This window comes from Zeus faber, assembly GCF_960531495.2.
Source record: "Zeus faber genome assembly, chromosome: 20".
Classification (NCBI taxonomy): Eukaryota; Metazoa; Chordata; class Actinopteri; order Zeiformes; family Zeidae; genus Zeus; species Zeus faber.
In genome coordinates, this window is record NC_137207.1 from 4,834,657 (window position 1) to 4,850,120 (window position 15,464).

The 15,464-nt window shown below is 47.3% G+C and overlaps 1 protein-coding gene across 2 annotated transcripts in view; it reads left to right on the top strand.

The window, feature by feature from the left end:
* Positions 1–6,011: 6,011 nt before the first annotated feature.
* The window catches only part of l3mbtl2 (L3MBTL histone methyl-lysine binding protein 2), a gene marked incomplete at its 3' end in the record, with an annotated part of 30,396 nt that continues 20,943 nt past the window's right edge, over positions 6,012–15,464 (top strand). Inside the window, exons 1-7 of one of the 2 annotated variants that reach the window (XM_080021631.1) lie at positions 6,012–6,036; positions 6,893–7,388; positions 7,495–7,624; positions 9,679–9,812; positions 10,876–10,951; positions 11,221–11,300; positions 12,632–12,749. In XM_080021631.1, coding sequence (XP_079877757.1) covers positions 7,008–7,388; positions 7,495–7,624; positions 9,679–9,812; positions 10,876–10,951; positions 11,221–11,300; positions 12,632–12,749 — 919 coding nt within the window. In that variant the 5' untranslated portion in view covers positions 6,012–6,036; positions 6,893–7,007. Of the gene's footprint in view, positions 6,037–6,880; positions 7,389–7,494; positions 7,625–9,678; positions 9,813–10,875; positions 10,952–11,220; positions 11,301–12,631; positions 12,750–15,464 lie in introns of both variants that reach the window. The other variant, XM_080021632.1, reaches the window with a different exon arrangement.

A 15,464-nucleotide genomic window follows, 5' to 3' on the forward strand; every position in this document is an offset into this window, starting at 1 on the left:
AGACGGCATTTGGGTCAGAATGAGGACGCAAGCTTACTGTCCACCTCTGCCAAGCATCCTTCTTGCCAACGTTCAGTCTCTGGAGAACAAGATGGATGAACTTCAGGCAAGGATTACATTCCAACGGGATACGAGAAACTGTTGCGTACTCTGCCTGACAGAGACATGGCTGAACCCTATACACTATACACTATACGTCCAGCCGAGTCCTTCTCCGTGCTCCGCGCCGACAGATTGGGGGAGTTGGGGAAATCCAAGGGTGGAGCCGTCTGCCTCATGGTAAACAGCCGCTGGTGCCCCCCAACAACATCGGGACTCTCTCCCGCTCCTCCTCGCTGAACCTGTTACAGCTGACCATCTCATGCCGTCCATTTTATCTACCCCGGGAATTCAGCACGGTCATCAATACAGCTATTTATATTCCACCGCAAGCGGACACCGTCACAGCACTATTGGACCTGTATGATGTCCCGACGTGGCTGTGGTGGTGACTGGGGACTTTAACTAGGCGAACCTTAAAAAGGTTCTGCCTAATTTCTACCAACACATCACGTGTGCCACCAGGGGCGATAGAACTTTGCAACATTGTTTCACACCCTACAAGAGCGGATACGAGACTGTCTGATCACCACGATTTCGCTGGTTTCCGTTTACAGGCCTCTGATCGACATCGACTGGGACATGTTCCAATCAAGTTCCAGTGACGTCAGCGAGTTTACAGAAGTGGCTGTGAGCTTCGTAGCTACGTTAGCGGACAGCATCGTTCCAACAGTGAAAGTTATATTTCCAAACCAGAAACCGTGTGTCGAGAAATCCATCCACCGGGCTCTGAATGCTCGCATGGCCGCTTACAATGATGGTCTTGTATCCGGAAATATGGACTACAAAGCTACAAAGCATCGTACAATCTGCGTAGGGCGGTGAAGGACGCTAAACGGATGTACAGAGAGACTGTGGAGCAACGGGACACTAGACGCTTGTGGCAGGGACTGCGGACAATTACGAACTACAAGAGCAGACCCTCCTCAGCCAAGAGTGTGGACGCCTCCCTAGCCAACGAACTAAACAACAGCACCGCTAGCTCACGGGCTAAATAGAGTTACACCGCTGGGGATGAGCGCACACTCTCAGTGTCTGAGCATGACGTCAGCAGGACTCTGAGTGTGTGAACGCCAGGAAAGCTGCGGGCCCAGATGGCATATCTGGGTGAGTACTGAAGACCTGTGCTAACCAGCTAGCCCCGGTGCTTACTACAATATTCAACATCTCCCCGGCTGAATCAGTGGTCCCGTCCTGTTTCAAGAGGTCCACCCTTGTTCCTGTCCCAAAGATTGCCTCTTCTGCCTGCCTGAATGACTAGCATCCGGGGGCCCTCACCTAGGTGGTCATGAAGTGTTTCGACAGGCTGATAAAGGATTATATCTGCGCCTCCCTCCCCCGCACCTTGGACCCGTTGCATTTCGCCAACCAGCAGATCAGATCCACGGATGACGCGGTTTCCCAGGTACTGCACACCACGCTCATGCACCTGGATGGTCGAAAGGGGGGCTATGTGAGATTGCTGTTCATCGATTATAGTTCAGCTTTCAATACCATAGTCCCCACCAGACTGGCTGTCAAGCTGCAGGAGCTCGGACTGAACACTGTGTGCCTGGATCCTGGACTTCCTCGCAGCCAGGCCCCAGGTGGTAAGTGTGGGGAAGCACATGTCCAGCTCCCTCAACCTGAACACAGGATCCCCCCACCATCATCAAGTTTGCTGACAACACCGTTGTGGTGGGCCTGATCACCGATGGCGATGAGAAGGCCTACTGCAAGGAGGTGACTGACCTGTCACTCTAGTGCCAGGACAACAGCCTTCTCCTGAACATCAGCAAAACTAAGGAGCTGATTGTGGACTTTAGGCGTGGATTACAACCAAGGACGCAGGTGCCGTTGGTGATTAATAGGACTTCTGTCGACAGGGTGAGCAGCTTCAAGTACCTGGGAGTCCACATCACAGAGGATTTAACATGACTTTACAAACAGACACTCTGGTGAGAAAGGCGAGGCAGCGTCCACCACAGGCAGCTGAGGAAATTCCGGGTCTCGTGAGGATCCTCAAGTCCTTCTACTCTGGAGCAGTGGAGAGCATCCCGACAGGCAACATCATGGCCTGGTTTGGGAACTGTACTGTTCAGGACAGGCCTGCAGAAGGTGGTGCGTTCAGCTGAACGTACCACTGGAACTACCCTCCCCTCCCTGCAGGACTTATACACCAGGAGGTGTCGTAGCAGAGCCCGCAGGATCATGAAGGACCCTATATGTATGTGACGAATAAACCTCTTGAATCTTGAATCTTGAATATTGAATCTACCAGTTGGGGGGGGGCCTCTTCCGACCCCAGGTGGATAAGACCGCCCTGGTCGCAAACACGCCGAGACCTAAGACTAAGAAGGAGGTAAAGCAGTTTTCGGGGCTGGCCGGGTACTAAGTGGTCGCCGAAGTGCGACGGTCGGGGTATCCCAGGGCCGCTCAGCTGTTGCAAATCGAGCAAATCCACGTAGGGACTCCATGAATTCGTCCAATCCGAGGCCAGAAAGTAATATAGGGTTTGTTGTCCCCACAATGAGGGACTGCATGCTAGCGGGACATGCTGCTGACTGGGCAAGAGGAGCGCTCTACCGACACGTCACAGTGGGAGCGCATCTAAGCGCCGATCAAACGAACGATTAAATTATTTGCCTGCAAGCATATCAGTTGTCCTTTTGGACCACGAGCCACCTTTTTGTCAAAACTATAAATAGATACACGCCAACAGGCGCTGTTTTGCCTCCGCCTGCCTCCTCTTCCTCATTCCCTGGCCCTGGGCTGGAACACACCTCCACAGCAGGAAACTTGCGGACCGGGAGACCAAAAAAAGCACAGTGGAGAAGGAGTGCTTAGCCATCAAGTCGACGGTCGACACCCTTTGCTACTTTCACCCTCTGTTGGGACCACGCCCAGCTGCGTTGGCTCCGCTGCATGAAGGACACTAATGGTCCCTCCACAGAGGGACTCCATGAATTTGTCAGATCCGAGACCAGGAAGTAATATAGGGTTTGTTGTGAGCACGCAGTGAGGTACGGCGTGCTTGCGGGACATGCTGCTGACCGGGCAAGAGGAGCGTGGGGTCGGGTTGGCTGTTGGCCGGACGGGTCCCCGGCCTAAGTTGGACGGTTGGGTTGTGTGGCAGACTCGAGGGCGTGGTCGAGCGGGCTCCGGGAGGTGAAGGGAAGTCAGCGTGGTAGACTGATGCTCCCTGCCTCGGTGTCAGCTGTGGCCAATTGGACTTACTGGCCAATCACAGCAGCTGGGAAGGCTTCTTATATGTCTGTTTGTCTTGCAGTAAGGAGAGCCATGACAGGGAACGCGTGGGAGCTCTCGTGATAAATCCCAGTCCCAGTTCTTTAAAGTTCTCTGTCTTGTTGAATGTGCCACACTTCTTCACCACTACCTGTTTCACGCGTCCTTGTAAAAACCTGGGTAGCGAACCCGCTACACATACATTGAGCACGGGGGTGTTCCAGGGTGGTTTCTGGCGTGCTGAGAGCGCCACCGGGTGCCTTCCAGGGCCCCTTGATGGCTGCTGGCTGTGGTGGGTGTGGGTTGGGGTGCGGGGGGATGGCTGTTGGCCTTTGCGGTGGGTGCCCCGGGTGCCGGGGGTGGTGGAGGGCCCACATATCTGGCGGCCTGTGGGCATCGGCGGGGGGGCTGACTTCTAGGTGTCCTGCGCCGAGCGCACTCGGCCACGCGCTCGGGGCATGATGCTGGATGGGGGTCTGGCCAGTTGCAGTATGGCAGGCCTCGCCCTTGCGTGGGCGTTAGTGGGCATGGGGGCCCCACCGGCTCGTGGGGCGAGCTGTTCGGGAGGGCTGTCAGTCTGTCGGCCATCTGTGCCTGGCCTACGAGGCCTGGGTTCTGCACCTGCAACTGTGTCTTGTGCCTGCACGTGGGGGTGGGTTACATGTGTGCGCCTCAGGTGAAGCAGGGTCACCTCGCACTCTCTGGGACTGGGTTATGCTTCTCGGGGCCGGGCGTGGGTGTTGCTCCGCGGGTTCCGGCTTCTCTGGGGGCTGGGGGGGTCTTCTGTGACTGCAGGGCAGGGTGCTCAGGGCAATCCTGCAGTCATGGGGTGTCTATGCGGCCGTGGAACTCAGGGGTGGCTTTGGGGCCTTTTCCGCTGCTTGCTATGATATAATACGGACCTCATACACCAGAACAAAGTCTCGTACACTACCTGGTCGACACATCACACATCACACACACACACACACACACACACACACACACACACACACACACACACAAATAGGCGTCAAACTTTGCGAACCGCGTTCACCCTTTGGTGGTGTATGCAGAACCAGACCGACCCATCGGGCTTACCCATCAGCACAACCAGTCCCTGGCCTATCATCACCATGTCCAGCATGGTCTCTTATTCCACCTGCACGATTTTGCGTTTATGTTCAGGCAGGCGATACGGCCGAGAGTGCACCTTCACCCCCGGGGTCGTCTCTGCATGATGGTGTATGAGGGACGTGAGGCCTGGCAGGGAGGAGAAAACATCAGAGAAGCTACGCTGAAGTGCAGCCACGTCCACCCTCTGGGACCGAGAGAGATGGTTACTAAACAGAGCATGACGGCAGCTTTTGAACCTCTGGCCCCTACTCATCCCGCTCAATGATTGCAGTGGCCAGGGTCACGGACGCCAGGCTCCCTACATTCTTTTAAGAGGTCAGGTTAATAGTCTGTCGCCCCTTGCCTGTCAGACCGTTCGATCTCATAATCAACCTCTCCAACCTGCTGGGTGACCACAAAAGGCCGTTGCCACAAAAGCCCTTGTCTGAGCCGAGCCCCCCTGCCGTATAGGAGGCACTGACGTTCCTAAGCCTGGAGCAAATTCTCCTGTGATAATGGCCGAATCAGAGCGTGTAACTTTGCTCTCAGGTCCATAACATACTGTATCTCTTACTGGTGCTCGGACCTTACTCCCAGTATTCTTTAATTAGGTCTAGCACCCCCTCTTGCCAAAGAGGATTTCACATGGAGAAAATCCCGTGGAGGCCTGGGGATCCTCCCGCACAGCAAACAACAGGGGGTCCAACCACTTGTTCCAATTATGGCAATTGATGGTCCAGCGGCCGTGGCCAGGATGCCCGCAGTGCCTGCATCCCTGCCCAGATGTCTGTGCAGCTCCCTGATATCTGCGGTGGCACCGCCCTGGGAGCTTACGGGCGACAGAGCGGGGACAGCATGGGAAGGGGAGACAGCATCCCGCAGCACCACAGTACCTGGCGGCGGGCGGGCAGCCGGTGCGGCGGGCGGGCGTGCTCCCAGGAGCTCATGTTGGCGAGGACGCTCTCCAGCTGGCAGCAGAGGAAGTCCCGCTCCTCCTCCAGGTCCACAAGGCACTTGTGGACAGCGGATCAGCTCCGGGGCGCCTTTCACTCGGCGCCCTGCCCCTCCCGTGTCTCTGTTCGGGTGCCACTTGTGGGAGTTTCTGCCCACTGGTAGGGGTGAAAGAGGGAGACAGATTTGGGGCTTGGGTCAGGGGCGGGGGGTGCGGATTGCGGGTTCGGGCTTTGGTCCCATGGCCGGTGGGTCGGTGCACCGCTGCGGTCACCTGCCCCATGGGCCGGATGGTCGGGCTTGCGTGTCCCCCTGACATCGGAGTGTCTGAGGACACTTCGATGTCAGGGGGACACACAAGCCCAACCACCGGCTATTTCTGCAATTCGGACGGACAGATGAACAGATAAATAGACAGATTTTGAAAATGTAGGAAATATAAATCTGAAAAAAACAACTGTTCCACCATAAAATAAAACTTATATGACAAAAGTAGTATATTCCTAGAAATAGTTTTCTAAAACGTGAATGTATTTTGAAAAAAATCTATTATTATGTTATTCGGAATCAGTATATATTTTTTGCCAGTAAGAAAACGAGCCTGTGGCGTATGCCAAAACTCGAACTCCCATGATGCATTACGACAAGGTAAACGAGAAGACGCGGGTAGGTGGACAAACATGTGCTTACACACTATTACCAAACAGTGCTTTGTGAGATGACTGACGGAGATGGGATAGTATCCGAGGGATGAACTAAAAGGAAACTATTACCTGCTCCCCGAGCTAGTTGTTGCCTCGAACCAAGATAAAATCAGCCATGCTAGCGTGCATGTTAGCCAATCAGCTAGCATGGCAGCTGTGGTTTTGGTCAACACGCTACATTAAGCGAACATCTCCTAAACTTAATGGCGAAATTTTGGTTGTTAACGATGGGTATAGGCCGTGCTTTGTTAATGAAGTTTGTTTCGTGTCCTTCCCATATATACTTTTTTCATCCCCGAAAGGAAATTGCAATGTCCCAGCAGCTCACATAAAAAAACAATAGGCAGCAATACTGACAAACATTACAACAAATACAATTTTTTTTAAATATATATATATATATATATATATATATATATATACACACACACACACACACACACACGTACACACACACACACACACACAAATGAAAAAATATCAACATCTGGGAGAAATGCTGCCAATACAATTTGGTGTGGTGGTAAATAAACCTGGAAAAAATGTAGGCAATATACACAATAAAATAAATGGCAGGATGATGCAAAATAAATCTGAAAGTTTTAAGCAGTATAAACCTGAGAAGTTAATTGTTGCACAATAAAATACAAATATGGCGGGATAGTGTAAAGTGAAGCTGTACATTTTGAATTAATACAATTCATGGATAGGTTAAGTGTTATGATCTTTGTTTATGGACTTATAAATGTATGTCTTGCCCTTCTTTAATGTGTGTTTTATGTGCGTGTTACAAACAACAAATCAAGTCTCTTTTACAGTCTCCCGTAATAGCGCTGTGTGGCGTCTTGGCAGAAGAAACCATGCCCTATCTGTAGAACCCGAATCTCTTGCCCTTTGGATTTCTTTCCTGAAAAGGCTGGCGCAGCGGACAAAATGCCTTACTGCTGTGCGGCTTACGGCTGTGGTAAAACGCCCGAAGATGGCGTGACCATGTATAAATTCCCCAAGGATCCTGATGAGTTCCGCAAATGGGAAAAGCAGGTCCAGCGCTCCCGCAGCCAGTGGTCGGCCGCTCCCACCTCTCGCCTGTGCAGCGAACATTTTGGAAGAGAGTATTTCGAGCAGCACAAGAATTCCAACGCCAGCGGTAAAACAGTTGCTGGCCCTGGAGGTCTGAAACTGCGGCCTGGGGCTGTACCCACAGTGTTCATCAGACCCCCCTGTTCCACCTGTAATGGGCGAGGCTGCAGCAGCTGCCTCCCGGCGATCCAGCGCAGGGGCGTGTCCATGGAAGGGAGACTCTCAAACGTTTCAGTGAGTTGTCCTTCCCATGTAATTACATGGGGCCAGAAGTGCGATACGATATGGCTTTTCGCTGTAAAAAAACTTTTCGCTGTTTTTGTACTTGTTTTAATCCTAGCAGGTAGATGCTGAGGAGGTGGCCCGCTCAGAGTTTGAGGATGTCGACGAGGACGCCGAGGAAGAGGAGGAGGATGAAGTTGAAGAAAGAGTAGTGGAGCGTTCGAATACAATCCCGCAAGACAGACCAGGTTAGGAGGATAAAATGTCTTAAAGTGGAGCATCTCCCTTATTTTTTACTACTGACATTAAAAATAATCGACCTGCCCATAGAAACCTATGAGCTGAGCTGATGCCAGTTCTGCTTGCAGTTGGTTAATCTCGCGGTGTCAGTTCTTTTGACTTTTATTTACATCAGTGGTTTGAATCACATTATACGCAGAACAATTGTGAGTGTATTGTTGTTACTTGTCATGCTAAATGCCTCCATTTCCCATTTGAGCGTAGGTAAATGAGGAAAAAAAAAAAGTTAGGGATATTCAGCTTTCTGGTGAAATTTCAGGATGAACCTAAAATGCACTATAATCTTTACAGGTGAACTTAATTTGACCTTCTCTAAACTTTTGAATGCACATGTCCAACTGTTCAATGTTTCAGTACTTTTTGCACAACTTGCTGTTCTCTAACAAGGAGCTGAACAGCAAAATTCACAACAGGTGTTTGATCCATGAATCGACCAATACATTTCCTGGTTCAATTAGAATTGGTAATTAAACAGTCCTCTTCATCATGGTGCTCACATTTTGACATCATGAGACCAGGACAACACCTAACAATTGATCAACAGTACCTCGCCATTGTGAAGCTTCAAACAGGATGTTCTCAGTGGGAAGTGGCCACTGAGCTTAGAGTGTCACAGAGTGTCATCAGCAGCTTGCAACAGAGATACAGAGAGACTGGAAGAGTCACAGAAAGGCATAGAAGTGGACGTCCTTTGGCCACATCCCACACTGATGACCGCTTCATTGTGAACAGTGCCCTGCAGAACCGGATGATGAATGCCACTCAACTCTAGGCACATTTAAGGGAGGTGAGAGGCACCCAAGTGTCACGTCAGACCATTCATAACCGTTTACATTAGCATGGTCTACTTGCTAGATGACCTGCAAGGGTACCTGACCACACCACCAGGCACAGGCATCATCGTCTTGCATGGGCTGGGGAGCATTTACGCTGGACGAGGGACCAGTGGGCCTCAGTGCTGTTCTCTGATGAAAGTCGATTCACGTTGAGCAGAAATGATGGCCGCCACTGATGTTGGAGACGTCAAGGAGAACGCTATGCGTCAGCCACTTTTGTCACCTTAACGAGCCTTTGGTGGTGTTACAGTGTGGGCAGGTGTGTCTAGTCAATACAGAACTGCCCTACACTTTGGAATGGTACAGTGACAAGCCCATACTACCTGAATAACATCATTAATCCAGTCATTGTGCCCCTGCATGAACAACACAGGCCTCATTTCATCTTCATGGAGGACAATGCTCCAGCTCATCGAGGTGGCATCATTAGGGAACGGCTGCTGGAGACTGGGGTACCTCAAATGGAGTTGCCTGCACTTTCTCCAGACCTGAATCCCGTAGAAAATCTATGGGATCAGCTGAGTCGCCGTGTAGAGGCTCGTAACTCTGTACCCCAGAACCTCAATGACCTGAAGACCGCCCTTCAAGAAGAGTGGGGGGCCAGGCCTCAGCAGACAATAAGTCGACTTGTGAACAGCATGAGACGTGGTTGTCAAGCTGTAATTGATGCTCAAGGACACATGACGAGTTATTGAGACATTGACATTTTTTGGTGTGGTTAACCCACCACTGTTGTTGGCTTTTGTTTCAATAAATTGTTTGAGATGAGGAAATCACCATTGCATGCTTCTACTTAAGTGCCCTACTTTCATGATATATCACTGTCGCGTGAACTTTTTACATTTTCCATAAATTTCACCCGAAAGCCAAATATCCCTTACTTTTTGTAAGTAGTGTATATGCAGTGAAATATCAATGCAATGCATTTAATCTGCGAGTTTTAGAGCCACGATTAAGGTGTTTATCACTTAATTCCATTCGTTTTTATTTTAAATTTTGATTTACCATTGGTGTCTATGGTGAAAGTAGGTTTACTGCGGCATAACTAGCATAGGCGTAAGGTATTGCAAGCGTACAGACTTGATAGCGAGTCTTGTCATGAGGACGCTGTTTGCTTGCTTGTTTCTTTTGCCCAAACATGGTATGACCCATTCTCTCCCGTCTAGTTTTTTGCGAGATGTGCGGCGTTCCTGGAACTTTCAGCAGCTTCTACTCCAAGAGCAAACGCTTCTGCAGTATATCCTGCTCCCGCTCCTATTCATCCAATTCCAAAAAGTCGTCTATACTGGCACGTCTGCAGGTAAGCGAATGATAAAATCTTTTAGCCTTTACCCCCAAACCAAGGCCTCCTCTGAATCAAGTCTGTCCAGAGTGTGGCCAATTTTTTCAGGAGCAATCTGTGATCTGCTCCACTGCAGAGCGGCAGCAGGAAACAGAGTAAATTAAATACATCTAGAGATTTTATTTGCTTTGTTTGGAGAAAAGATCGCTCTGATCGGAGCTGCAGGTAGTAATTTGCCTTTTGCTACCAGCGTTGCCTTCTGGCAAAAATAGCAGTTGTTTTTCTGCACTTGTTTAAGTGAGTAATACATTTCAACAAGTTCCAATGATAAGTTGTGTAATAATTAACTTATTGTTTATAATTCTAAAGTCCAGTTTTGCTATAGCTGTTAATTGTTTAGGTGTATTTATAATTATAAATAATCAAAGAAAAGTTACTTGTTGAGAAGCAAGTGTTTTTCTTTACAAATCAAGACTCAAATAATAGCAAGGTCGTCAAATAATAGCATATTGTAAGTCAAGTCGAATCCTGGATTTGGAGAATCGAGACACCCCTAATTAGTAGTATAATAAGATATTACTGTTGTTTTATTATATATAATGATTATAATTATATTATTATGTAACATTTTATTTTATTTATTTGTTTTCACAGACTTAAGCTTTTTAAAATGCTTATCGTCAGTAGACACGCACCAACAATCATCATGAAAAATTCCTTGTACATGTAAATGCACCTGGCAGGAATAAACTCTAATTATAATTCTGTGTCTGATATACTGTATATCTATACCAATATTTTGCCATCAATGTGCATTGGGAGATGTGCTCCCCATCTTCTCATTTACGACACCTGTATTGTACTGGATTTGTCACGTTAATTGTTACAATGAAAAGGTTAGCTGTAACAGGACACATTTTAGTTTCAATGAAGACAAATATATATATAGATATGTTTTATATGGTTAAAACATGCACTTGTACCTTGTTTTATGATGAAATCTGTAGTTTGTTCATGGCCATTCCATTTCAATTTTGGTCCTCCAAGGGAAAACTACATTTTTGTCTGTTTGTCTCTGAAGGGAAGGCCTCTGTCAAAAAAAGCAAAAGTTCTGAGCAAAGTGTCGTCAAAGGGCCTACCAATGAAAGGGGCCAACGGTAAGCATACTTCTCACATACTACTATACACACCACACACAGACAAATAGGGTAAACGCACAATAGTCCAATTCATTTATAGTACTGGGTCTGATACTGTGCTGAGCTACGGCTAAAATACTCTGATACCTGAAAACAATGCCAGCAGGATGCAGTTGCATTGAGTTCCAGTTCACTTTTTATTTTCGGATCTCTTAACAGTTTAACTTGATATCTGATTGTATTTGAACAAAGCAGTGAATAAAGAACAAACACTCTTCTCTGAGCAGTGGCATCCGGAGGATTTAACTGGGGTTCCTATCTGGAGAAAGAAACAGCTCTGGCTGCCTCTGTCTCCTGCTTCAGACACGTAAGTCCCATTTGTACTGACTGCAATCCTGTTCAGAGACTGGAAAATATACTTCCAGGCAATTTCGCTCCCCGCTTTATGCCTTTGTTTTTTCCATGGCAACTGGTGATAAACAAAGCAGATTCTCACCAATACCACCACCAAGGTGCCATCCATAATGGAGAGCGAAAATAGGCATAGCAGGTGGGGAATCTTTCTGCGCTATGCTGAAAATGATGGTGGATGTAATGATTGGGCCAAGTGGTGGGAGAAGAAGTCACAGAGGCAGTTGTCAATCACCCAGTGTTGGTTTTACACTAGGCTTTTCAAAACAACATAATGGAACTTAACCTTCCAAAAAAATAAAATAAAAAAACAAAGCTAGGCCCTGGGCTATTGGGCCCAAGCACTTGCTGCTTCCTGCAGGACTCATGCAGCACTGCCTTGAGAGGAGCTTCTCTCCCCGGCTTTTGAACTGGAAGCTCATCCTACAGAGACAAGCCATCAGCCTTATACAATCAATCAATAATGCAGACATTACTTCCATCGCTAAATAATACTGGATATAAGGAGAGCTTACTTGACCTATATTGCCATATATATATTACCACTATACATGGATTTAGGGTACTTTAAAAGCCTATTTCTTCAGAACTACTAAATCTCCCACCCCTCCACCACTCTTGGAAAAGGTTTTGGAATCTCCCAGTTCTGGTTTGGTTGTCGGCAATCCTACCTGAGGTAATCACATGTGCAGGGGAACACAGAGACAAATGCTTGGTAATTTGCAGCAATACATTTCAATAAACAAAATTTTGATCCATGATGTTTCTATAATCCGTGAATCTGTAAACTGTGTTAGTATGCATACAATAATTGCAATAAAAGATGAAGTTTGGCTCGGATAATGTTTGGCTAGCCCCAGCCTCAACACATCGAGACCAGGGCTGCAATTAGGCATACTCCTTTAGGAGTAAGTGCAATGATGGTACTAGCTTAGCCACTACACAAGTAGCAACAATTCTATGTGTCGGCAAGATGGTATTATAAATATAATTGAATGTTACTGTGGTGTGTGCATCTTACTTGTACAGCATGGGATAGCCCTATGACAGTGGATATCCAACTTGCTCACCAGGCAAGAGGCAGAAAGCCTAACATGAGTAGTCAGAGATGGCCCTTTTCACTGGAAAGTTTTAGAATCATTTGAACTTTTTGAAAAAGGGGCACTACTAGTACAGTATGTGTGACCTCGCTGGGCACCATATGTGGTGTATGGCTCGAGCCTGCGTTGCAAGAGACAAAGATTGGACTTCTTTGCATCAGAAAGGTGACCTCTCAGGACCTTGCAGGTTCCCTTGTGTGCCCAGTGGGACGACATCTCAGTGGGAATGAAGGTGGAGGTCTTGAACACCAATGCAGTCCTGCCCAGTAAAGTCTACTGGATTGCCAGTGTTGTTCAGCTGGCAGGTGTGTATGTTTGTCTGTTTGTTTGTGTCTTTGTTTTTTTGTTTTTTTTCTGTTTTTCTGTCACAAAATATTTAATCATAACATTTCATTTCTGTGCAGTTCAAGCCCAGCGACAGAGCCCGCCTTCCTTGCCAGCTTGTTGAGCCTGGACAATATGGATGAACATTAACACAAAAAACACCCTTTGTATAAAAAAACATCACCTCAAGTAAACAAAAACTAAAAAAGCAAACCAACAACCCATCATTTCACTGCCTTAGAGTCAAGGAAAAAATGCAGTCAGCCCACAGAGACAATCTTAAAGATTGCTATTTTAGCAGTCTGTTCACTGTGGGGGCCCTTTGGGAAAGCCCTTGGGAAAGTGAGATACCTGAAGTTTTGCTACACGTATCATTTACATTTAACTTTTACATGCAAACAGCAAATGTTAATTGTTCTAAAACAGAGGTTCTCAACCACCGGGTCTTGGACTGGGGCTGGGCCTTGGAGCATTAGTCACGCGACCGTGAAAAGGCAGGCCTGGGAAGGCCTGGGCCTGTCAGGGCACCGACCCAAAAATAAAACAAATATATACAAATACAAATAAATATATCTACAATGACGTTTTCATTGTAGATAAATTAATTTTCCTCCATTTGCTAATTAAATGAAACAAAAACAGCCCTGTGCATAGCGGGGAGACTTTCTCAGTCACTGTCTTACCCCCTCCTGGTCTGTGAACATTTGTGCGCGGGGGTCCAGTCTGTGATAATAAAAAGGTTGGTAACACCTGTTCTAAAAGTCACCGATGTTCCATGAAAGAGACTTGGAACAACATTCAAGACAAGCGTGAACCTGGAAGCACGATTGGTAGATATGAATTGCTCTGAGTTGCTCCTGAGTTGCGCTCGTTTATGATAATACCCTCTCTGATAGTGACTGTCTGGAGAATGTAGATTGCGAAAAGGCTCACTGGGTTTAACCCAGTCAGGGCGAATCCTGTGAGGCCAATCACACATTTCTTCCTTTGTCCGGTAACTAACCCTATGTCCTTTCTAAGGCATTTGAACCCAGTTTGCTTATTGCCCCAGGACATTCAGTAGTTAATTGTCTGAGAACAGTATAGCTTATATATTTCTCTCAGGTTGTTATAGTGGGAATCCATGAGATCGTCTGTGTTGGGTGGATTACATCGCAAGTCCGAGAACTGAATTTGAAACCGCTACGTTTTTTTTTCCCTCCAACATTACCACTGTCTTTTTCAACCAAGGGTGCTGTCCTGCTTTTGTCAATGCTCATCCATATCGTTTAATGACCACAACTAGCTGGTTAAGCAAATTTTAAATTATTTGAATTTTTACTAGGAAAGACAGACTCCACCACCGAGAACAGGAACAGCATATAGAGGAGCACATGCAAAAAAAAAAAAAAGTACAGGTACTCCTCACTTAACGACCTACCTGTTTAATAACCGTTCGGACTTACGAGCAGCTCTCTGACCAGTCTGTATTGTACGCTGTGTACAATACTGTGGCGTGGGGCGTCTCCGCATCAAGCATCTTATTGCGCATCACCATTTTCAGTCTCGTTCCTGCAGTCTGTCAGTATTCACTACACTAGTGTTCGCAATCTCCACGCCCCTTTACCGTGAAATAACATGGGTCCTCGCTTATCGATCAGTTCACTTAACGACCTGGTCCTAGGAACGGAACTCGGTCATTAAGTGAGGAGTACCTTTATGTAATTTGTAAGGCCGCCCCCAAATAGTCGACCAAACGTTAACGATAATCAGGTCCGGACTTTGTCCGGAGTTGCCCTTTCATACATGTAGCATGCAACCAGAGATTGGTGGCAGAGCCTGGGTGGCGTGTGCAGGAGGCAGGACTTGACGCAGTGACGCATTACGTTACAGAGTTTTACAGCAAACCCAAGATGGCGGATGAGGCTACTTATCAGTAATTGTGACTTTTTGTGTGAATACTTCATGTATTTGGAAGTATCCGCAATATAAACTAAAGATTGGAAAGGAATGTAAAGAAAAGCAGAAAGGTATACAAAGCAGCTACGTTCCGTGCATGAAGATCCGCACCAAGGTAAATGACCCTTCTTCACCCTAGGTGAATGGGCATGTTGATGACGTCACCAGTCGCATGATAGAGATGTCATTGACACGCCCACTCGCTCACTGTGAGTTCTCCGGACAATCACCTGCTCTATTCACACATACCGCTGAATGGGACATTACGCAGACTTTGTACTAGGGTGCTGGCTGGGTAAAGTCCGGTTAATGTCGGGTCTGGTCCACCAAGTTTTTCATTGGTTGGTCCGAGGAAAAAAACAAACCTCCAGTTGGGAGCTGCGCCTTAAATTTACCTTAAAACCTTTGTCTGGAACCGTGTATGAAATTCTAGAGGGCTTTTAATTTGAAACACATTTTAACAAAAATAAATGTTCAGTCTCCGTGCTGGTTGTTCCGACACATTCAGAAGAATAATTACAGCATTTGCAGCTTTTGCTTGCTTCATGCGTGCGTGCTGTGCAGCGCTTGTATATTCAATTAATATTTTAAAGGCTGTTTATAAGTTATTGTGTTGGTATTACTGACAAATTAACACAATATTCAGTTCCTTTGCTGTTGTTCTGACACATTTGAAATAGGGATGTTCCTAATGACTAATTTCCCTGACGTGTATACGGAAGTTTGAACATAGACTAGTTGACTAGTCTCACAGTCCC